Source organism: Lynx canadensis, chromosome B2 (assembly GCF_007474595.2).
Source record: "Lynx canadensis isolate LIC74 chromosome B2, mLynCan4.pri.v2, whole genome shotgun sequence".
NCBI classification, from domain to species: Eukaryota; Metazoa; Chordata; class Mammalia; order Carnivora; family Felidae; genus Lynx; species Lynx canadensis.
The window spans coordinates 21739950-21765272 of NC_044307.1; the positions used below are offsets into that span (position 1 = coordinate 21739950).

At 42.8% G+C, this 25323-nt stretch overlaps 1 protein-coding gene across 2 annotated transcripts in view; it reads right to left on the bottom strand.

Moving 5' to 3' along the window:
* The window catches only part of LY86 (lymphocyte antigen 86), a 60905-nt gene that overhangs the window by 22305 nt on the left and 13277 nt on the right, over positions 1 to 25323 (bottom strand). For both annotated transcript variants that reach the window (XM_030314904.1, XM_030314905.1), the window contains exons 2-3: positions 4884 to 4970; positions 3372 to 3500 (exon numbers count right to left, since the gene is read on the bottom strand). In XM_030314904.1, the coding sequence (XP_030170764.1) occupies positions 3372 to 3500; positions 4884 to 4970 (216 nt within the window). The remainder of the gene's footprint in view (positions 1 to 3371; positions 3501 to 4883; positions 4971 to 25323) is intronic.

Consider the following 25323-nt stretch of genomic DNA (forward strand, 5'->3'; position numbering starts at 1 on the left):
TAAGCCTAACACATTAAGAAACATTTTTTTTTCAGTTTATTTATTTTTTACAAGAAAGGAAGGGTGTGGGGAGGGCAGAGAGAGACGGAGAGAGAGAATCCTAAGCAGGCTCTAGCATTGTCAGTGCAGAGCCCGATGTGGGTCTCAAACTCACCAACTGAGCCAACATCAAGAGTTGTACACTTAACCGACTGAGCCACCCAAGTGCCCCAAAATCCCAAGCAGGCTCTGCACTATTAGCATGGAGCCTGATGCCGGGCTCGAACTCAGGAACTGCAAGATCATGACCTGAGCTAAAGTCAGACACTTAACCAACTGAGCCACCCAGGCGCCCCTCCCCCATTTTGTAGTTTTTCTGGCTCAGAGAACAGCCAGCAGGGTGCAGGGTGCAGAGTAATGCATAGTAATGCCGTGGAAATAATGACATCAAACAAATGATACTGAACACCATTGTGCCACCTTCAGCAGACACCAAGTTTTCTCACTGCTCTGCTCAGAAGGACCTGCAAACCCCAGAGGGACTCTGCTGCCTCTTAATATGTCAACAGCAGCTTGTGCTTGGATTTGAATTGGCTTCTCTCTGGTCTTAGAATTAATCACTTCTTTCAATAGAATCATTCCTGCAATAGGTTTGTGGGTGGGTTGGAAAAAAAAAGTAATAACCCAAGAAGCCTCAAAATTTAAGGTGTTAGTTTTTCTGGCTTTATATAATTTGCATAATTATTTGTTCATGCCGCATTTGTATATCACTTCTCTGATTGCTTTATACGATGTGAAATTTCCTGGCAATTCCCCAAATGCCAGCTTCTCAGACTGAGTATGCAGGTTTCAGCCCATGGCAATAAAGCAAATAAATGACTGCAGGACTGCCCGGCATTCAGATAAGGTAAACACCAGCCTTCTGAGCTCTTACGCTGAATTGGACACCTCAGTTTGGGAGAACAATATCTTTTCTATTTTATTAATTCTATTAAAACTATTCATAGGAGGAAAAACCAGGTTTTATTAAACTTGGAGGATCAAGATAATTCACCCTTTGCTAGGATATGGTGCACCTGTATCTTTGTGGCACATATAAGCATTATTAGAGAGTCACTTTTAAGGGGAGCTGGTAAACTTACATTCAATCTGTCATATAAAAATTCAATAAAACAAGTATTTATCGCATCTTTATTCTGTGCCAGGCTCTCTTTGCCAAATCTCCAGAGAGAGGAGCAAGAAATATTCCTGCCTTCAAGGAGTTCATGGTTTAAGGAGGGAGATACACACACACATGCTATGGGATACGATTCTAGCTGAGGTAAGTAGAGTGTGGTGCTCCAGGAACATCCAGAGGGAGTAATTCATCCGGCTGGGTCTAGCCTGCCTCTCCAGCCCCATCAGACCTTCTATTTGAGAAAAGACTACCCTGGCTGCAGTAGGGAGGAGGGAAACCAGGTAGGACACCATTTCCATCATTCAGGAGGGAGTGAGGGAGACTTGGTTCAGGGAATAGAAGGAAGTACGAGTGAAGGTTGGCACAGTATGTGCTCTTTCTTACTAAGCTCATAGTGCTTCCGAGTGTACTTGTTTCCACATGTGGGTTCAAGAACACTTATTTTGGGGAAAAATTGGGAAGATAAGCAAAAGACAGGCGATAAAATTGTAGATGTTGCCTATGGAAAAGGTTAAATAGGTATCAGCTAGTGAAGAAGAAGTACATGAATGCATCTGATCAATCAGAAATATTTCCAGCAAGTTCAGAGAGGAAAGCTGACTGGCCAGTCTATGGTAAGTTAGCCAGGAGGGGAAAAAAAATGTCCCCATTTAAAATAAAGTCAGATCACTGGCCAGAATGAGTTCTTAAATGATGATTTTAAATAAACTCCTGGCCAGAAGGCACAATTCCTTGTTTCTTCTTTTGTTTATTCACTAAGATTATGGGTCTCAGAGCCAGCTCACCTGGATTTGAGCCATGGCTCTCACACTGTCTCTGTGACTTGGCACAAGTTGCTGAAACTCTCTGTGCATTGGCATATTAATAGTACTAAAGTTGTGCTCAAAAGGTTGGGGTAGTAAGTACATGTCTTACTGGATGTGAAGCTCCTAGAACAGTGCCCAGCACAGAATGCTTAACTGATGTGGGCTCCTTCTATCTGCACGCACGCTGTACTGAGTACTCCCATTGTAGCAGGTGCATTTGAAGTCCTGGCCTTAGAGACTAAGACGCTCCTACTCCAACCTCAAGAAGCCCATAGTCTATTGGGGATGATAAGTGGGAATAAATGAGGCCAATAAAGTGGCCATAAATAGGCCAATATGGCAAGTGCTACAATAGGAGTAAGCACCCCATACTTTGGAGAACAGAGAGGAGGATGATGAGGGAAGGCTGAGCTGAGGCCTGTCACCTACTCGTCACAGCAAAGCCCACTGGGCTTCAGTGGGCCTACACTCCCTTTAATCCCCTGTTTCCTTTTCCTGCACAAACTTCCTCTGTCAGCACCCTTTACTGTGGGAAGGGGACCCCAGTTTCTCCTAGATCCTTTGTTTAGAAAGCATAATTGGGTGATCTCACCCTGCCCTATCTGAATGAGGAAATAAATAAATAAGCAGATGCTTCTGGCATAAGGGGTTAGGTGTGCGCTCCCCCTTGGGACTGGGAAGGAGGAGGAGAGTGGTTCTGGAGAGGACACTCACAGATCAGACCTAAGTTTTAGTTAAATAAACAGAGGCATCTCAAGGCCTTGGTGAAGATGCTGGGTGAGGACAAGGTGCAGAGCGAGGTGAGGACAGGCTGGAGTAGAGTTTTTGTGTTCCTTAGGTACATATGGCACGGGGGTAGGCGGCTAGTGAATTGAAAAAGGAAGGAGGGGATGATGTAATGGTTTTATGCTTTGTACTTTAAGCCTAGCTACCGAATAGCCCTATCAGTCAATGACTCGAGTGGGCAAGACCACAATAAAATAGTGACATTTAGAAAGCTTCACTTTTTTTTTTCTTTTTCTCGGAGTCCATTGACCTATTGAGTAGACCCTGTTTACTGGGAGATCACTGAGCAGAAACCTGGAGATACTTTGAATCTCAGTGGATTTGGCAAAGCTATTGGCTCTTTCTGTTGCCAGCCCTTTTTTGATAAGGTGCCACCACTAACAGCAATGCTTTTCTGTTTGTAAAGTGCCTCAGAAGCATGTTGCATTTGATTTTCACATACACTGTATATGGTAGGTCCTGTGAAATGGGCTTTAGGGCTGTTTTCATATAACACATGCTGTTAAGCAAGGTTAAGCTGGTCCAAAGGTGAGGGGTGGAACCAGGGCTCCAGCCTCAACTGGAAGCCATTGTTCATCCCTCTCTAGACCCCAAGCAAGCAGTTGGCAAGTCACACGGCTTACCCCCTTTCCTTCTCCCGCAGAAGGAAAACTTCGGTAGGTCCTCTTCACAGATGGGATAGGAGAAATTCAAAATGGACGATCCTTTAGTGAAGAGAGCTATGTCAAGAAACAGCTCTTTGATGTCCTCTCCTTAAAGGTAAGAGAAGACCAGCTTTATTGTTAGTGTGGGTTTCGCTGTGTATCAAAGCATTCAACGTTTATAGAAGCATGAGCAGAAGGGCCTTTATTTCCAGAAGTCTGCTTTGTATGGGGAAAGTTTTCTTCCCTCCTTCCATTTTTCCTTCCTTCCTTCCTAACTTCCTTTTTCTTGCTTTCTTTGCCTTTCTTTCTTTCTTTCTTTCTTTCTTTCTTCTCTCCTTCCTTCCTTCCTTCCTTCCTTCCTTCCTTCCTTCCTTCCTTCCTTCTTTCCTTCTCTCCTTCCATTTATTTATTTATTTATTCATTTATTTGTAAAACAACACTTAGGCAAAGCTACAGGGGATAATGGCAGAAGCCCTCGGTATGAACTGTGACCCTTTTATGAACGTTCTCTTTTTGGAGCAAGGTAGTCACTCTATGTGCTCCCCAGCCCTGATACTCTGGCTTCTACAACTTCTCAGCTGCATAGTATTGTGTGCCTCCCCTGAGGGTGGTGGGGTTTGGTCACCCCCCACAGTTATTAGGTAAATACTATATCACAGTTATACAGGAAGCTTTAGGGTGCTTGTCAGTGCTGGCTTCTAATTCTCTGCGTCTTTTCCTCCATTTCTCCCTACTATGTTGCACCTACTTCTCATTCCATTTCTCTTTTACTCAGCTGCTGCTATAGAATCCAGATATTGTGCAAGTTTCCAGAAATGCGAAGATGCATGAGAGTTCTTGGTCCCTAGCAATGTTCCCTCCATTTCTCTGGAATGGTTCCACACATGAAGTTTATTGAATCCTTCTGTTCTGGCTTTGATAAAACCACTTTAGAAAGGAGATACTCTAGTAGCTATAGCAATATAATGATTAACTGTTAAAGGCATAGCTAAATAAAAACAAACAATCAGACAGCTACCTAGCTCATTGATTGGGGTGGAGGGAGAAGGTATTTGCCTTTGTCACAAGTTTCAGGAATCACATTAACTCTTTGGGAAATGAAATAAAGCAAATTATAAGCTATGCTGCTGGAGGTTGACTTGTTTGCTGCTGGGATAACAAAGCAAAAGCTCTTTCCTGCATAGACATCAATATTTAGGCTTGACGTTATCTTTTGTTGCTGTTGGATATACTGATTCCAGGTGCTTATATCATCCAAATGAATGCTTAGAGTCTTTTCAGTACAAAAGCACAGCATTCAGTGAGAGTTCTACTGTGTCTGGATATTACTCAGGAAGAGAAGTGAAAATAGAGATGGAAATAGAGTTAATCCCACAGAATGGTGGGCAACAGTGGCTTAGCTGGCCACTAGAGTTAATGCAAGAAATGGGGGTGTGTGGAGCAGGAAGAGATGGTGCAATGTTTCATTTCATGTCAATAATCTTCACTTACTCAGAAGGATTCCAAGCCTAATGTTGAGATTTGACTTCAAGTGTTTAGAACACTGGTCAACAGAAAAGCCAAAATCTTGTAGTGGATCTGCCAAGAAGAACACAACAGATTAGGTGTGAGTACATTGTATACTCTGCAAACTCACATTAAGAATTCACACGAATGATATTTTTTTTCTCCTACATGAATCACTAAAATGGATTCAACACCATGTTGCCCAGCACTTTTTTTTTTTTTGCATAAATTCACAATGTCTCAAATAATCCCTCCAAGTCTCTCCAAAACCAATATTGGTCAACACGATGTTCACCAATGGAAGCCTGTCAATCTGAAATGAGCACGGTGTCTTGATGGGTGGGTGACAATCCAACTTGACATTTTTATCGTTACTTGAATTCTTTTAGTTCCTGAACCTTTGGCCTTAAAATTGCTTATTGGTTATTCTAAACATTTCACAAAGCATTATTATAATTAAAACAGAGGGAAATCTATACAAATTTTCAAAGTTAAGACCTGCCTTTGTAATTTCATGCCATCTCATCTCATTCAATGTAATATTTTTTTTCCCAAATATTCCATTATATGTGAGGTATTGTGCTAGATATGATAGGGACTGCAAAGATAATATCTTTTGCACTTCTGCTCATCAGAAATCTCCAGAAGTTCATTTATGCCTCAGAATAAAGTCAGGAAATGTCCTACTGGCCCCACCTTCCATACTCCACATTGTTAGTTCATCCTCCATGTTTTGAGATCAGGTAATCACCCAGCAAATTCCTGCCAAGTTACCTGCTAATGTGCTTTCTCTAACATGTAATGGTCCCACCCTTTTTGCTGTTGTCTAAATACCGAGGACTTGCTCATTCCCATCTTTTTTTTTGTGAGCATTTCCCTGACCATCCCCCAAATATTTTTTGGCTTCTCCAAATTCTTAAAACAGTTGTCTGAAATATTATTTCAAAATGTACCAACACATATTACTTTGTAATCTGCTCTTGGATTCATCCTACAACACTCAATCTAAACTTGGAAGCTCCTGAAAGAAAGGAGCTGGGTTTTTGTTTTGTTTTGGTTTCTATGTCCTTTCTTTTTGTTTCCCACTGGGCCCGAGAGAGAGAACTGATTTTAACTGAGAGTCTAAGTTGTAATGGTCAACGAGTTGTGCACTTTACAAGAGTTTTCTGTTTCATCCTCCCGACTCCCTAGTGTGTAGAGCAGAGCCCTGCAGTCGGCTGCATGGAAAACACCCTGTACCTATAGGGAACAAATGGATTGAATGGGCCATGAGTTAAGCTGTTCTTCCTCAGCTCCAGATCCAGTCTTCCAAACTGTGCTGCGTAAACCAGGGCTCTCTGTAATTATGCTTTTCCTTTGCCACCCACCAGCAGAAGTGCCAGAGGGAGACTGAGGCTGAGTGAGGGAAGGAATCTGCTCCTTCTTGCATACTTGTTAGTTCCTAAGAGTGTCACCTGGAAATGGCCTGTCACCCTGGCAGTGACCATAGGTTCCAGTGTCCAGCTGTCTTCTACACCTTCCCAGAATGAGCTGAGGCTCATATCTGTGGGTTCCTAAGCTTCTGCTACAATAGTTTCTGCTGCAGAAACTGTCTCCCTTTCCCCAGCAATCTGTGCCTCAGCTTCACAGCGTCCTTCTTTGAAGCTTCCAGGTTCTGGTAACTCCAACTTCTGCCCCCTGCTCTCCCAACCCTCCTGGTGGTTGCTGCTTCCTCGCTGTCCCAGTGAAAATTACTGACATGATCTGTATTTTCCTGATAGGACTTAGACCAATTGAATAAACAACAATCTTGAGAGAGAACTATGATTTTCCTCATTTCACAGATGGGAAAATATAGACTCAGAGAGGTTCTATGAACTTATCCAGGTCCCACTCTATCATGTGGGTAGAGTCAAGATTCAAGCCCAGACTTAACAACAAACAAAAAATTACAGCCCAGTATTGTGCAGAAGTATTCATGAAGTAGAGCCTCAAAGATATATGTTAATGATTTAATTTGTAAGATGGCCTGGAATATTTTGTGTGCAGGCATATGGCATGTGATAATTCTGTTTCATAACTGGTTTTAATTTCAGCTTAGCTATGAGCTCACATTTGTCAATGATGGTGTTCCAGACAGTTTTATCATCCACACTGCTGACCTGGAAGATATGTGATTGTCTGTGGTATCTGCTGTGGAAATGATCACTAGGCTATTTTGCCTTGCAAATCTAATCTAAGGTGCACTTCTGTTTGATCAAACCCTCTTTGATCTGGCCACCCATTTTCCTGAGGAAAGACCATTCTGTCATAAGCACCTTTGTGTGGTCCTGGGATTCTTTCAGCTTGGGGAATGGGAGAAAGAGGTATGGAGACAATCGTCCCTGCTCAGTATTTGGCACTCAGTATTGAAAAAAAGAGGCCAATGAACAGACAGTTAGGAAAGTGCACCTGAATGTTTACTGATGTTTTAAAAGTTTAGATAGAAAAAATAAACAAAGGGCAGGAGAAGGAAATAAAACATCTTGATACTGGAAAAATATTGTTAGAAAAATAATCTTAAAAAAATTGTATTTCTTTGGGGGCTGAGGGGCAGAGAGAGAGAGAGAGAGAGGCCCAAGCAGGTTCAGCACTGTAACCACAGAGCCTGATGCCAGGCTCAAACCCACGAACTGTGAGATCATGACGGAGTCAAAACCAAGATCATGACGCTTAACCAACTAAGGCACCCAGGCACCCTCGCTTTAAGCTTTACACTTCCTTCTGGTGCCAGTTTCTCAGATGCCCTAGGGGCCAGGGCCATGGGGATCCATCCCACGAACTGTGAGATCATGATCTAAGCTGAAATCAAGAGTTGAATAACTTCACTGACTTAGCTATCTAGACGTGCCCAGGAGAATAATCTTAATATGGAACAAAGTCACAAAGAAAGCAGTAGATTGCTTCTCTCTGAGGCTGGATACATAAAAACATTAAAATAGATTGCTTCAGGGGCACCTGGATGGCTCAGTTGGTTAAGCTTTTGACTCTTTCAGCTCAGGTCATGCTCTCCTGGTTTATGAGTTCAAGCCCTACATCCGGCTATGTGCTGATGGTGCAGAGCCTGCTTGGGATTCTCTCTCCTTCACTCTCTGCCCCTTCAGCTCTCTCTCTTTCTCTTTCAAAATAAATAAACTTTAAAAAAGACAGATTGCTTCAAAATCTCTTAGGGGTTTGGTGATCTTTCCTAGCGGTTATTTTTATTCTATATTTGTGATCGAATTTTATATTTGAGAGTGAACATGCAGTTGGGAAAAGTGACATCAATTCCTCCTGTCCCCCAGTCTCATCCTCAGAGGCTAGCCTTCCCTCTGCAGATTTGTGTTTTCACTCAGGCTCTATATTGCCTTGTATTTTCTTTATACCTTTGCCATCCCTCTACTAGATGCTGTAAGGCAGGCTCCCAGCCTCAGGGTCTAGCACAATGCTTTAAGATTATGCTAAGTTCCAAGTGATTGTTTGATGAATTGAATGATAAATGTTGTATGTAGTAAACTTGTAGAGAACTCTAAGACAGGTTTTCTCAACCTTGGCACTACTGACTTTTTCGGTCAGATAACCCTATTTTGTGGGAGTTGTCCCGTGCATTGTAGGATGTTAGCCACATCTTTGGCCTTGCCCCCCCCCCCCCAGATACCAGCAGCACCCCCTACCCCTAAATCCAATTGTGACATCCAAAGATGTCTCCAGACATTGCCAAAATGTGTCCTGGAGGACAAATCCGCCTGTGGTGGAGAACCTCTATTTTCAAGAACTTCTTTGTCACTTGCCAGGCAAGTGGCTCGGAATCGCCTACCAAAATAAAAGATGGCGGATTGCATTTTTAAAGTAGTTCTTCTTATGTAATTTGAAAACTGCTGGGGGCGGGGTGGTGGTGGTGAGAGGAGAGAGTCCCTTGGACACTTGCCTCAAGTAATTTTTAATACATATAAATTGGATTATCTGAACTTGGATCTTCTGAAAGAATGAAATTGGAAAGTTAATGAGAGTTGGTGTTCCCGGGCTATGAGGGCAGAGATAAATGTTTCCTCTAGACACTTCATTGTAGAATGGCAAATGAGCTGAGGAAAAAGCCAAAGCTTCATCGTGAAATATACAACCTTATCATTTTGAATATTTTTTTCCTTAGCCTCTGTGTTATAACCCCCTTCTGTCTGTTCTGTTGACATCTATGGGTTCTGCCCAAGGTGGAGGATGGTAGTTGCAGGGAGTGAGCCCGGGATGCCCCAAACTGCCTCTGCTGTCCCTGGCCTCTGGGACATGTGTGCATATGGAAGGCAGGCTCCTCTAAACAGCTGAAAGCAAATGGTGCTGGGGGTGAGGAAGAGGCTTCGGGAAAGCAGCTGGCTGCATCTGCCTTGCATATTAAGGGCAGTGGTCCTGGAGCTGTTTTCTTGCTCATCCATAGAGTAGAATAGAATTAGATAAACAGGTGGGACTAAGTGTGAGTAGGGTCTTAACAAATCTCAGCTCCAGAACAATTTTTGTGCCTTAATCTCTGTTGGTGGCCTGCGTTCGCCTGGTCTGGGCCAGAATTGGATGGTCCAGGAGAGGACAAGCTCGCCTTGGTAGTTTCTCGTCAGTGCCAAGCCTCAGCTAGAATCAGGATAGAACACTAAACCCAACAGCACAGGCTCTGGAAATGTAGTTCCTTACTGGAGGGTGGTGGGGATGCAAGCTTGATGGGTCTGGGGGCGGGTAGTGCCCTCTGCTGGGTTCCTTGCTGCTTTGTTCTCAGGCATCGGTTGCTGAGTCCTGGAGTTCATGGGTGTCACCTGGCAGGCAGCAGCCCGTATTGCTGGGTGCTTTGAGGGTTACCAGAGGGGCCAAATCTCATGCTATTTTTAAATATCTCATAGCTCTGCTTGAGGGTTACTTTTTACTTTATATTTTGAATAATTATATTCTCACAAAATGTTGCAAAAAGATACTGAGAAGTTTCACTCACCCTTCATTCTGCTTTCCCCCATCACAACATCTTACATATAATAGAGTACAACATCAGAACCAGGACTCTGACACTGGTACCATGAACAGAGTTTATTTAGACTGTACCAGTTTTATACATGTTTATGTGCGTGTGTGTGTGTGTGTGTGTGTGCATATGTGTGTGTATGCACACATGCACACGCATGCCTTTACATTTTGATTGCTTAGCTTTTCCAAACTGTTGCAAAATGGGTGAAGCACTGGGGCGTCTGGGTGGCTCAGTCGGCTGAGCATCAAACTTGGGCTCAGGTCATGATCTTGTGGTTTGTGAGTTCAAACCCCATGTCAGGCTCTGGGCTGACAGCTCAGAGAGGCCGGAGCCTGCTTCAGATTCTGTGTCTGTCTCTCTGTCCCTTCCCCACTACTGCTCTCTCTCTCTCAAAAAGAATGAATAAACATTTTTAAAAAAAACTGGGTGAAGCACTGGCTCTTCTGCTCTTATGGCAGTGCCAGCTCAAGCCTCACCTCCACTGGCCTTCCCATGTCTCTGCCAAGTCGATCTCTAGGCTTATCCATGTTCTTCCTGCTGCACGAAGGTAATCTCTCTCTCTCTCTCTCTCTCTGTCTCTCTCTTCCTTGTATGACTATGAGTGGGTGTGGGCTAACAAGTCTGAAATCTGCAGGGCAGGACAGCAGGCTAGAAACTCAGGTTGCATTTCTATGGTGCAGCCTTGCAACTGAATTGCTGCTTCTTCTGGAAACTTCAGAATTTTCTCTTAAGGCCATCAAAGGATTGCATGAGTCTCACCCACATTAGCGAGGATAACCAGCGTTACTCAAAGCTTATTGATTATAAATGTTAATCACATCCACAAATACCTTCAAGGGAACATCTTTTATTTTTTAAGTTTATTTTTTTATTTAGAGAGAGAGCACTTGCACACACACATGAACAAACGGAAGGGGCAGAGGGAGAGGGAGAGAGAACCCCAAGCAGGCTCCATGCTCAGTGCAGAGCCTGATGTGGGGCTCGATCTCACAACCATGAGATCACAGCCTGAGCCGATATCAAGAGTCGGATGCTTAACCGACTGAGCCACCCAGGTGCCCCGATCTTCACTGCAACACCTTGACCAAACAAATGGGCACCAGAGCCTAGCCAAGTGGATGCACAGAATTCATCATCATGGGGGGCCTTTTGTGTTGTATCGCTGGAACCCTCAACAGCCCTTCAAATTGTGCCTTCACAATCCTTCTTGTTCTTATATGGTCCAAAGTAACTTGGGATTCAAATATCTCTGACTGGCTCCATATGTTTCTGGGGTGGATATATTGAACCCCCTACCAGTGGCAGGCACTGTGCTTAATGCTTGGGATATAGAGATTCAAAAAAGCCATCTTAGTTTTCAGGAGTATATTGAGTAGGGATGTCCTGGCCCATGGAAGCCCAAAGAGTGAGCCAGTAACTATGTTTGGGGAGCCATTGATGATTGTAGAAGGAGAGGGTGGCATGATATGATCCATGCTTTCCTTACCTGCAATGGTTTCTCTCCCTTCTATCCAAACCCTGACCTCTTTGGGAAATATATTACCTCATTCCACCAGCTTCTTTCTTTTTATTCCTATGAATTTATGATCTATGCTGATTATTTAGCATGTAACATGGGCTACATTGCATAGTTACTCAATGCTTTATATGATAATGTCTTGCTTCCTCAACCAATGTCAGATCTTCGAGGGCAGGACCTTTTTATTGTATATTATTATATCATATTTGCCTCCCTTGTATTTTGATTACTCCTCCCCTTCCCGTCATATCTGATATGCACCTCCAATGGCAGGTGCTAACTCAGTTTTTGCTGATAAATCACTCTTACTTTTATTCTTTGTTTTCCGAAAGCATGTTTCCCTCTATCTGCAGTGTAAAAATCAATTTGGCCAATTTCCAGTAAATGTCTTGTAAGAAGTTTAGACCCCACATAGGAAAACTTTGATTGCCTCCCCTACTTTTTGTTTTGTTTTGTTTTCTACACCTTCACAGTCCGGCTCAACTACCCCCTCCCCAGGATTCCAACTGGGGTTTTCTCACCTGTCCTTCCCCTGGTCTCCCATGGTACCCTGTGTATATTTTTATCATCGTGAGTGTGGGAATTATTACTAGTTTGCACTCTAGTAGATTGCACTAGGGTATAAGCTGTGAGTGGTCAGGAGCTAGGCTTTGTTTACTCATCACCACATAACCAGAATCTAGTCTAGTAGGCATGTCTCAGAATATCAGATGGTTGGATAAATAGATGGGAAGGACAGAAAGTCAGTTAGTTTGATGATAACAGAAGGGAAGTTGAGCATTTATTTCCAGGCTTGGTGGGTGCCAGCAATTACTGGGGAAGACTGAGTTGTAAGGCCAGTGATATCAAACCTCGCCCCATATCTGGAAGTTTCTCTTGGCAGGTGTTAGTACATTAACTTTATCATCATCATAATAAGAATTTTGCTTTGGCACTTAGGATGGAGTTTCAGAGTGTGGTCAAAAATCTAATCCCAGGCTAAATAGTAGAAGATATTCATTCCTCTGCCATCTTTCAGAATTCTTTTCCCCCAAAAAACTCCAAACAACAAATAAGCCTTGCTTTTGACTTCTTCCTTTAAGTTACATGATTACCAATTCTGCAAATTTGTATTCTGTATCTTATACAGGCCTACTTGTGCATGGATCTGGAAGTCTGCCTTTTTTGATTGGGGTATTTTAATTTGTTTGTGTGATTCACAAGACAACTGTCAAAGGTCACTGTGGATCCCTAAAAAGAGGATGGTGTGTAAGGCTTCATGTGTAAGTGAGATGTCTTTGCTGGAAATTCATTACCATGGCAACATAAAATTAACTTTCCTCTTTTCGTCCTTGATGCCACTGTGGTACATTCCTTCTACCCCTTCCCTCAGACTCCCTCTCTGCCTTTGAAGATAGAGAAGTGACTTATAATGTGGCAAATGTATTTTAGCTATGTTGCTCTGTTATTTCCTGATATCTTTTTATTTCTGCCTTTCAAATCTTGTTACTCTAGGACAGCACAGGGATGCCCCCCAATGGGCCATTAATTCAAATAATAGCAGTCCCACCATGTTCCAGTCTCTTTGGAGGTATTTCCTTGGGAATTGACTCACATAGCCAAAGTCAGATGTATGATCTGACTTCTCGTTTTATCTTGGATAGGCAGATGGTGTATTCAAACTGTGTTTGACTAGGCCAGTTTACCCAGAGCCCTACTGTTGATGTTGACTGAGTAGGCTCCCCCAAGTCTAGAAGCATCCGAGGAACTTGCTTATTCTGTTTAGTATTTAAAATTATTTAACTTTCTGTTGCTAATCTGTAGTCAATCCATACGGGATAGAAAAATGGAGAAAAGCTAAAATGTCTTTTTTTTCCTTTTAATGGAAAATTAGACTTCAGAGCATGAGTCTCCACTACACTTTGAGGGTGAGGATTTACATTTCACCAGCAGGTAAACTTCTTTCCCAGGAAGGAGCACACATGTGGTTTCATACTCTTTGGCTTAGGTATGTCAGAAACCATGGCAGTGTTTGGTGACACTGAGACACAATCAGGATATACCTGTCATATTTCACCTCTGCATTTCCTGCAAATCTCTCTGTTTTCTGACAGGGCACAAGGACTGGGTTATGATGTACAGGTGGTTTACGTGATGGTGTGTGTGGCTTTGAAGATAAACTCTGGGACTATTCTTCAAATGCTGGGCACGCTGAAAAGGAATTCCCTCCTGCTTCTGGAAATCATGAACTGGGAAAAAGCTAAGGACTTTGTCCTTGGCGTCTGGTGCTGTGGAATATGAAGCATAAGTGAGTAGGGGCCAGTAAACTGGGTGAGAGGGAACATCTGACATCATCTCTGTCTGCTTATTTATAGAACTGGACTTGCACCCAAAGTACCAGGAGGTTCCAAGATATATATGAATCATTGACTCTGGCCCCTGTCTTGTGGGTGGCCAGGACATCAGGTATTAATATCTCCATTTTGTGATGAAGAGGCTGAGATCTAGGGCAGCAAAGTGATGGACTCCAGTCTCCAGACTCAGCCTGCTGTGGCTCTGCTCTCACACAGCTGTGTGTGATAGACAAACAGCAAGAGAGGTCAACTGACTCAGAGAAGGAAAAAGAGCTCTGGACAGAAGTGGAATGAACCCAGATACATGCACCAAGCCTGCTCCTCTTGTGTCTCAGGTTGATCATGAGGAGGGACAAGGCAAGGCAGACCCGAGTCCTCAGTTTTGCTAGGCTTGCTGGCTAGACTTCCTTGCAAGGATTGTTTGCTAGGATTGCCTAGCTCACTGTTACTCTGCAAAGCTGGGTGGCTGTTTCCCAACCCAAAGGACTCTGGGAAAGCACAGATGAAAAAACAGAGGTGTTAGAAGATTTTTGTAGGAATTAAGCAATCCAAGGGGTGCCTGGATGGCTCGGTTGAAGGTCCAACTTCACCTCAGGTCATAATCTCATGGTTCATGCATGGGTTCAAGCCCCAAGTCAGGCTCTGTGTTGAAGCATAGAGTCTGCTTGGGATTCTGTCTCCCTCTCTCTCTGCCCTTCTCCTGATCTCTCTCTCTCTCAAAATAAATAAATAAACATTTAAAAAACTAAAAATATTCATGTAAAGCATCTAGGCCAGTGGTAACTACATAGTAGATTTTCAATCATTGGGCAAAAAAGGATGGATTCTGTTAGGGCAACATTGACTATACTTCTTGTGACAATTCAAAATGAAACTAACTTCTTTTTAAAATTTTCTTTGTCACGTTAAGAGCACTCTAGGGTTTAAAATAATTTAGTAAAGTTCAATAGATATTTCTGAAACAAAACCTAGATGTCAGCTAGAGCCTCTCAGCCGTTGAGATATAAATAGGATCACACTGAACACGGTTAGAGGTTGGAGATGTTCTTTGTCCCTTGTTCTTAAACTTGGCTGCACATTGGAGTCACCTGGGGAGCTCTGTAAAATTACTGATGCCTGGGTCCTGCCTCAGATGTTCTGGATACTGTCTGGGCCTCAAGATTCGTATATACTCCGCAGGTGATTCTATTGTTCAGCGACTTGTGAAAACCATGGTCATAAGCCACACTAAGTTGTGTGCTCATTCCCTGAGCTTGGGATGGCATGGGTGGGCTTCTAGATCTATTGTGCTATTATTCCAGGCTGAAAATTTAATCACTTCACAGATTTACTAAGAAATCTCCTCACAAAACTTTTCACAAATTTATAGATTGTATGAAGAAGCGGGGGGGGGGGGCGCGGAGGGTGTTTCACCATATTCCTGGCTCCCCCCTACCTGTCTTCCTCTCTCTAACTTCTTTCTCTAGACAAAATATTTCCCATTGTCTCCATGCTGAGGGTCTGGAAGCACACCAGGTGCTCCAGGGCTTCAGTAGCCACCCCAGTGGCTTGTAAAGGAATTCGTTCAAGAAAGGCTTAGTTAGAATTGTTGGAACAGCCCCTTAAGAGAATTTTTTTCTGTTTCATTTCAGGAACATGGACTCAATGCCAAACACTAACCCAGGCATGGAAAGGTTTGAGATGGGGTCCAGGGACCAAGAGGATAGAGGTAAAAAGGTGGACATTGAGGGCGGTTGGGAGAGAGTGGGCATAGGGTGGGGGGCATGTAAGGGGAAGAGAAAGTGTGGGCTCAGAGAAGCTGGCCATCCAGGACCAGTGGGCTGCCTACAGGGCTCACTCAGACCTCTGTGCTGAGGGGGGAGCAATCACTTGTGCGTAGGGATCCAAGCAATCCCTGAAATTAAAAAATACTAAAAACTTGGGGTGTCTGGATGGCTCAGTCGTTTAAGAGTCCAACTCTTCATTTCTGCTCAGGTGATGATCTCATGGTTTGTGGGTTTGAGCCCTACATCAAGCTCTGCACTGACAGCTCAGAGCCTGCTTGGGATCTTCTCTTTGTCTCTCTCTCTGCTCTTCCCATAAGCACCCCCCCACCCTCTCAAACTAAATAAATAAATAAACTTAAAAAATACTAAAACTTTGTGATTGAAAATAAAAGACATTCTGGCCTTAATTAAGTATATAATTAAATGATTAGTTGTGTCTTTTGTGGCCTAATTGGCTTTACTTTCCTATACCCTTTGTGTCCACAAAGGTGACCAAGGTCCACCATGGTGGGGCTCAGAAGCTTTGGGTGTCATTGTCGGCAGAATGTGTCATGTTGTATGTGTTTGATATCTCTCCATAAACCTCCATGACCTTTGGGGATGGAATGTCAACATGTCCATCTACTTTTTTTTTTAAGTTTATCTATTTTGAGAGAGAAAGAGAGAGGGAGAGGGAGAGAGAGAGAGAGAGAGAGAGAGAGAGCGAGCGCAGGGTGAGTATGAGTGGCGGAGGGGCAGAGTGAGAGAGAGAGAATCCCAAGCAGGCTCTGCTCTGCCAGTGCAGAGCCCAATGCAGGGTTCAAACCCGCTAACCATGAGATCCATGACCTGAGCTGAAGTCAAGAGTCAGACACTTAACTGATTGAGCCACCAAAGTTCCTGGGTCCATCTACTTTTTATTGAATTTTTTTTCTTCTTAAGAGGCTGCCTCTGTTCCTGAACACAGGCACAAGTACAGGCTACCAAGAAATAAAAACTTCTTCATTTTCAGAAGAGAGGTAAGGTTTAAGCTATAAACTCTCCAGAAAATATTTCCATAAGAATTTGAGAATGAAAAACAACAACAACAACAACATACAGTCCCTTTACTATTTCTGAATTCCACACTCCGACAATATCTTGTTTGTCTGATTTGCACTATGTAATAGGTATTGGATAATTGTTTGTTGAGTGAATAAAGGAACGTTGAAAAACAATCAGACAGGGGTAAGTAAGGGATTGAAGTGATTTTGGAAATGGTCTGCCTGCTCCTTTATCTCCTCAGATGTTTTCCTAAAACATTTCTGTTTTAAGAAGTCTCAATCTTAATTTGTCTTCTCCTAATACAAGTGGACATAAAGATCACTTTCCCCTATAGTTCTCAGTACTCAGACTGGGGAGGGAGGGGGGGCGGTCAACGTTCTTCTGGTGAGATTGTGTTTGGGACACACACTTGAAGTCAGACCAACCAATCAGAGCCTGCCAGCATTTGGACTCTTCCTATTTTTTGTGGGCGACCAGAAAATAGAGTAGGAGATGCTACATCAACAGGGGAGACAAGAAACCTAATACCAGTCTATTGATCCAATCCCGAACATATTTGAAGCTCCTACCATGGGCTGAGCACTGTGCAAGATACAAAGATGAGTTAGTTTTAGGCATAACCCCTGACTTTCTGGAACACAGAGTGTAGAAGGAGAAAGGAAAGGTGAATAGACAATCTCCACACAGCATAGCTACAAGGTGCAACAAAGAACAAGGGGGGTGTGCGTGATCCAGTGTGAGTAGTCAGAGATGGCCACCAAATGGAGATGATGCCAGCGCTCAGACTTGCCAGCTGCAGGGGACGCAGGAGAATGAAATCAGTGGTCACTTTTGTAGCTCTGACCACAGACAGGTGCTATTCGAAGCACTATGTGTGTATTAGCTTGAATACTTTCAGAAGCCTTAAGAGAGAAATAGTATTATTATCTGCATTTTAGAGTCTAGGAAACTGAGGCAAGGAGGGCTTAAGGAAAGTGTCTAGGGTCACACACCTGAAAGGGGCTGCAGTATGAACCCAGAGAGACTGTCTATACACAGGTACTCTTTTCCAAGAAACTTGGGCAGAGAGAACAACACATACAAAAACTCTGAAGGCCTCAAGAGCATATAATTTCTGGGAGCTTCACATTTGCCAACAAAGCCCTTTGTGAAATCAGGGAAGTTCTTCATTTGTGGCGTTCACCTTGAATGTTATATATGCAGTCAGTTCAGATTCTTTGAAGACTTGAGGTCAGAGGTGGGTGGTGTTTGTAGGAACATACACAGATCTTAAAGTTCCTAGAGTCACCTCTGGAAGGATCCTGAAAAGGCCAGAATACTTAACTTTCTTTCTTCTCTTGTTTAGAAAGGCACTGGAAAGGTGGATTTCTGCTTTCTTCCTATGTATTTCCCAAGAAGGTGCCAACCTTAGTGAAGCACACGTTTCTGTTTTTGTTTTTTTTTTTAATTTTGGGAGAGAGAGAGTATGAGCCAGGGAGGGGCAGAGAGAGAAGGAGAGAGAGAATCCCAAGCAGGCTCTACACTGTCAGCACAAGACCATGAGATCATGACCTGAGACAAAATCAAGAGTTAGATACTTAACTGAGCCACTCAAGCGCCCCAGTGAAGCACATGCTTCTGTGGTTGTTGGGGTTAAGAAGACTGCACCGTCATCACTGGCCTGCATCTTGCAGGTAAGCTCTGAGTTCTCACCCTTTCTCAGACTTTGCCAAACATCTTCCCATCATGTGGAATTGAATAACTGTACTGCTGATGTCCAGTTTGACCCAAAACCAGTTTGTCCTTTGCAGTCCTTAAATACTCTCCTCCCACCATCCCACACTCCACAAGAACAAAAACCGCAACTGTGTGTCACTGTGGTCTTCTAGGCTAACCATTTTAGGGGACTCTTTCTAGAAGTAATAGGAATAGCTACTTCTACTTAACTCAGAATTTAAGTCAAGGTGACAGCCAGCCATCTTACTGAGCCTCTCTTTCCTCATCTGTAGAAGGAAAAACTTGGCACCACTTAAAGCTTTCTTTTTAAAAAAATTTTAAGTTTATTTATTTATTTTGAGAGGGAGAGAGAGAGAGAGAACACCAGTGGGGGAGGAGCAGAGAGAGAGGGAGAGACAGAGAGACAGAGAATCCCAAGCAGGCTCAGCATTGTCAGTACTGAGCCTGATGTGGGGCTCAAACCCATGAGCTATGAGATCATGACCTGAGCTGAAACCAAGAATCGGACACTTAACGGACTGAGCCACCCAGGTGCCCATGCTTTAAGCTTTACACTTCCTTCTGGTGCCAGTTTCTCAGATGCCCTAGAGGCCAAGGCCATGGAGCCTGAATGTGGGGCTCAGAGCCTGTGCTGTCAACAGAACTGCTGAAAGTGAGATGCAGGGACTTAGGCTCAAACCTAGAGCTGGGCCTTTTTTTTTTTTTTTTGACTTTTTATTTTGCAATAATGATAGATTTACAGGAAGTTGCAAGAAGAGTACAGGGAGGTCCTGTGTATCCTTCACCTGCTTCCCTCCATGCTAACATTTTACATAATTTAACCAGTTTTTACATGCACTAGTGTATACACATGTGAACACATGTGCATGTGCAGTTTTATGTAATTTTATCGCGTGTAACCACCACCCCAATCAAGACACAGATACAAAGGATATTCCTCAGGCTCCCTTTGATAATTATCCCCTTCCTTACCCTTAGCAACCACCAATCTGCTCTCCATCAATATAATTTTGTCATCTGGAGAATGTCATACAAATGGATTCATATGGTGTGTAACCTTTTGAGATTGGTTGTTTTCACTTGGCATAGCATCCTTGAGATCCATCTAGGTTGTGGTGTGTACCAACAGCTAATTCGTGTTTATTGCTGAGCTCTATTCTGCAGTATGGATGCCCTATGGTTTGTTAACCATTTACCTACTGAAGGACATTTGGCCAATTTGAGAGTATGACAGATAAAGCTCTTATGATCTGTCACATACAGGTTTATATGGACATAGTTTTCATTTCTCTGGGATATGTACCAGGAACTGAGATGGCTGAGTAATACGGTAAATGTATATTTAGTTTCCTAAGAAACAGCTTTGCTGTTTTCCGTAGTGGCTGTACATTTTACATTCTCTCCAGCAATGTAAGCAGGTCTTGTTAAAGGAAAATTCTTGCTAGAGAAACTTGTTCCCCAGGGAGAAATCAGAGAAGGAGCTTGTAGTCCAATATGGGGTCGATAGCTTCTATACCTGCTCAGCCTTGGAGATTGTGACAAGACTCCCTCTGTGACATGAGAAGAATTTCTCAGAAATGATTCAAATACAGTAAAACCTTGGTTTGCAAGCACAATTCGTTCCAGAAACATGCTTGTAATCCAAAGCACTTGTATATTGATATTTCCCCATAAGAAATAATGGAAACTCAGATGGTTCATCCTACAACACCAAAATATTCATATAAAAATGATTACAATACTGTAATATAATGCAAAAAATACAAAATATAAAGAAAAATAAATTAACCTGCACTTAGCTTTGAAAACCTTCATGGCTGGTGTAAGGGAGACAAGAGAGAGGAAGGTTATTGTGTAGGACAACTTTCACTATCACTAACAGAATCACTACTATCTATTGGCTCAATGGAATCTTTTTCTGCATGGGGCCATTGTATACACTCGCACAGATGTTGACTACAGTACAGTATGAATAAACTCTTGTCATCTACTGTATTTAATGTAACTGGCAATAAGGCAGCAGAGGAAAGCATCTCTATCTACAGGCAGCCTGACCTAGAATGAAGCAAAGCATTCCTAAGCTTCCTCTTGTATGAAAAAGCAAAGGACTGTCCATAGGTGCTTTGAAGTGACAAAAAATACACTAGTGCCAGTTGTGGGCACCTTCCAACGTTCTGAAAAATCACTGATTTCTGCCAAACACCACAGCCTGAGACTGACCATCAGAGCATGGGAGACAATCACCCACAATCCCATAGCAAGAGGGGGAGTGGGGAAGAAGAGCCATTTTCTCTGTTGTGATCATGTGATGTTTGGCGTCTCGTACTACTCGTATTGCAAGACATCACACGCACTTGTTTATCAAGTTAAAATTTGTTAGAAAAATGTGCTTATGTTGCAGAACACTCACAGAACAAGTTACTCGCAATCCACGGTTTTACTGTACTAGGAGCCATGAAGTGCAGGGCTAGCCGTGGTAATTGTTGGTAATAACGTGTAGGTTGGGAGGCTTAGATACTTGTGGCAGGGAGCTTCCTTACTTTGCCACCCGCCTTCCTTCCCGATGCTGCCCTTGGGGCCCCTGAGGCAATTTTGGCCACACTCTGTCCTACAGAGGCCTGCAGGGCAAGTGTTCATTCTTGAGATCTGTTTCCCTAATGCTGTCTGGTATGAGATCAACTTGATATATTTTTTGTCCCCCTTGGGTACTGCTCTCCCCACATGTGGTAATGAATTGTCCATGCTGCCTCCAATCAGTCCCACAAGAGGAAAAAATCAATTTACACTTTTTCAAGGAAGCAATCCTATTGACAGAGCTGACGTGTTGTCTTAGTTTGCCGGGATGCCATAACAAAATCCCACAGCTCAGGTGGCTTAAACAGCAGACATATGTTTCTCACAGCTCTGGAGGCTGGAAGTCCAAGATCTAGGTGCTGGCTGATGTGGTCTGTGGTGAGGGCCCTCTTCCTGGATTACAGATGGCCACCTTCTCAATGTATGCTTGCATGGCAGAGAGGGAGACAGCAAGCTCTCTTTGGTCTCTTCCTCTTATAAGGACACTAGTCCTATCATGGAGCCCCCTTCACATAACCTCATCCAACCTTCCCATAGGCTCCACCTCCTACTACCTTCACATTGTGGTTTAGGGCTTCAACATAAGAATTTTGTGGTGGACACAAACATTCAGTCTATAATATGTGAAAAGACCCTCCTCTTCACTGTTCGCGGGTGGGTAAAGGGGTCACTCAGTGGCACTGTCTCCAAATGTGACCACCTTGATTGAGAATGAAGAGAAGGGCTCACTCACAGAAAGGCATTTGAAGGAAGAAGACATGTTCAAGGAGGATCACTGGCTCCTTCTTCAGAGAATAAGAGGCACAGTATCTCTAGGGCATGGAATCAACCTTTCCTCAAGATGCCATGGAGATTTCCTGAGAAGATGAAGTGGGTACCCAACCAGAGTTTCTTCCAGAGGGTCTTATAGTGAAATCAAGGAAGTAGGATTTCTCATTCCCCAAACCAGTTCACCATTCCTTCCTGTGTCCCCCACATTGGGAGACAGAGCCAGAATAGGTCTGCTGGATGTCCCAGCTCTGCAATCGAGCTCTCCCTGATGGGAAGGATGGAGATGTTTCTGTGGGAAAACCCACACTTCTCCAGCACTTTGTCACTTGTGTTACACAGACCACCCTAGGAATAAGATCCCATGGCATGAATGATATAGGACTACGATCACTCACAGGTCGATGCTGGAGGAGAAAAGAACCAGCTGCCTTTGGCTTGACCCTTCTGCCAACAAAATTAACTCCTAAGCAAACAAAGGGCTTATCTCTCTGCTTCCCAAATCAACACAATCCTACGACTTCCCTCCTGGTTAAAGGATTAAAAATACATTTGCTAAAAATAAAATAAAATAATTATCTTGGAAGATAGCAAACTAACAGGAAAAATAAGATGGGAAACCTCACTTCAGATTAATCAATGAGGATAGAGTACCTGCTGTATACCCACAGCCTTCCTGCCCCCCACCCACCCCACACTCAAGTTAAATGCAGCACGTTGATCACAGTGAAGTTTTTGTTGTTGTTGTTTTTAATGTTTGTTTATTTTTGAAAGAGAGAGAGAGAGAGAAAGAGAGCAGGGGAGAGGCAGAGACAGAGGGAGTCACAGAATCCAAAGCAGGCTCCAGGCTCCAAGCTGTCAGCACAGAGCCCAACGCAGGGCTTGAACTCACAAACTGGTGAGATCATGATCTGAGCCAAAGTCAGGGGCTTAACTCACTGTTTAAGCCCCTGGTGCCCCTGATGGTAGCAAAGTTTTAAGTAGACCCCTGACTCAACACTTCACCTTTCTCTTTCACATCATTGCTGTAACCACTTAGATATTATTCAGCCTTTTCTTGCCTCTGTTCATATGTTTTCAGAACATAACATTCGAAAGATGTTATTGTGGGGAAACATTCCTAGATAAGAACCCTAGAGCAATTCTAAATACCTTTGCCTGGCCTTAAACCTGAGAGGTAGGAAAAAAAAAAAGTCCTGGGCTGGGAAACCTTTTCTGATACAAGGAGACATAAATCATAGATGCTGCCAACAGTTTATAATTATAAAAAATTGGAAGCCACCAAAAGATTAATCAAAAGGAGAGTGGATACAATTGCAGTCTACACAAATAATTATATACTCTACAGCTGTGAAAATGAATTAACCAAAGCTATGTATGCTAGCTATCTCCTGGAATAAATGTCATGCATAGGTCCCCAAAGAAATTGTTCAAGCAATGCTCTTATTAATTCCAATGATTTTTAGATTAGGTTTTTCTGCTTGGGCAGTCCTATTGTATGCATATAATAACATCTTTGTTTCTTCTTTTCAAATCCTTAAATGTTTTATTTTTCTTGTCTCACTGCCTTCAGTGCAATGTGGAATAGAAATAATGATGGTAGGCATGCTTGCCTCATTTTTAGATTTAAAAGAAATTCTTCCAATGTTTCACCATTAAATGTGATGTTCACTGTAGGTCTGTGTTTTAGGTGTGCTTTAGGATTGTAGTGTAGGTGTAAAATTCAGAGAGCTGATTCTTAAGTTCAAGCTAGTGTTCTTTTTTGTAAAACAAATCCGCTTACCTTAGTCAATTTATATATATTAGGACCTCTGATATATTTGTAATTATTTCTCATTTACATGTGGATTTTCTTAATGCCCTGATCCTTCCATGCTACTTTGTCTCCTTCATTCTGACATTCTTTTGGATTGATTGGAGTGTTTTTTTTTTTCTTTTACAAGTTTGAAAGTAATATACTATATGGCTAGTTTTTAAATAGTTGCCCTTGAATTTCTAACATGAATATTTCACTTAATAAAGCTTAAAATCAAATATTAGCTTTTTTTCCTTTTTACTTTTACTCTTGGCATTATTTATTTACTTATTTATTTATTATATTGTGGTAAGAACCACATGATATTAGATTTATCATTTATCATTTAGATTTATTACATTTAATCATTTTCAAGCACACAGTTCAGTAGTGTTAAGTATATTCACATTGTTGTACTACCATAGGACAACAGAACTTTTTCATTTTGCAAAAGTAAACGTGGTCTTTACTCTCTCCCTGATAAATACAAGGATAAGGACATCAGAATGCTTTATGCCATCACCAGCCCCCTCCTCCATGTGCTATTATTTGTGCTGAATTATGGCTTGTTGTAGGCAGCCTCTAATACCACCCCCAGTGGACCCTGCTCCTAATTCAAGCCCTTGTGTGAAGCTCTCCCCTGAGAGACCCAGTGACTTGCTTCTAAGCAGTAGAGCATCACGAATGTGTTGAGAAGTTGCTTCTGAAATTAGGCTACAAAAAAATCTGCCTCTCTTGCTCTCTCTTACTCTCTTGCTTGGAGCCCTTGCTCCGTGGGAGCACAGCGCCATGTTGTGAGATGCCCACGTGGCAAGCAACTGATGCCTCTGGCCAACAGCCACTGAGGACCTGAATCCAGCTAACAGCCACGTGAGTGAGCTTGGAGTGACCTTCTGGGGCCTGACTCTAGCCACACTCATATGAGTTTGGGAACAGATCTTCTCTCAGTCAAGACTTGAGACGGCTGCAGTCCAGACCAACACCTTGATCAGCCTTTTAAGACACCCTGTGTCAGAGACACCCAATGAAACCATGCCTAAACTCCTGCAGAGAAAACCTGAGACAGTAATGTCTGTTGTTCAAAGCTGCTAAGTTTTAGACTAATTTGTGATGCAACAATGGAAAACAAATATATTCCCTTTTCAAACTAGACATTATTATCATCCTTATATTCATCACTTATTTGAATTTGCCAACTCTTTTCTTGCTAGTCCATCTTGCATATCTGAACTTACTTTTTTTTTTTTTTTTTTTTTTTTTAAATTTTTTTTTTTTCAACGTTTATTTATTTTTGGGACAGAGAGAGACAGAGCATGAACGGGGGAGGGGCAGAGAGAGAGGGAGACACAGAACCGGAAACAGGCTCCAGGCTCCGAGCCATCAGCCCAGAGCCCGACGCGGGGCTCGAACTCCCGGACCGCGAGATCGTGACCTGGCTGAAGTCGGACGCTTAACCGACTGCGCCACCCAGGCGCCCTTTACTTCTTTTTTTAAAGTATTTTTAGTATTTCTTTTTTTTTAAGTTTATTTATTTATTTTGAGAGAGACAGAGACAGTGTGAGCAGCAGAGGGGCAGAGAGAGAGAGGGAGAGAAAGAATCCCAAGCAGGCTCTGTGCCACCAGCAGAGATCCCAATGTGGGGCTCATACCCACGAACTGAGATGACCTGAGCTGAAACCAAATGTTAGACACTTAACTGACTGAGCCACCTAGGTGCCCCTCCAAACTTACTTCTGAGAGATCATTGTGTTTCTTTCTGAAGTATCCCTTGGAAAGTTCCTTTACTGAGTCTTTTGGGGGAAATTCTAGATTTTGTTTGTTCAAAAAACATCTGTAATTTAATTTCTAGACTTGGGGTTTCCTGGATCATGAAGGTAATATACATTTGGACCCAGGCCTATAGGCTCTCTGGTCTGTAGCTACTAATTCTAAGGG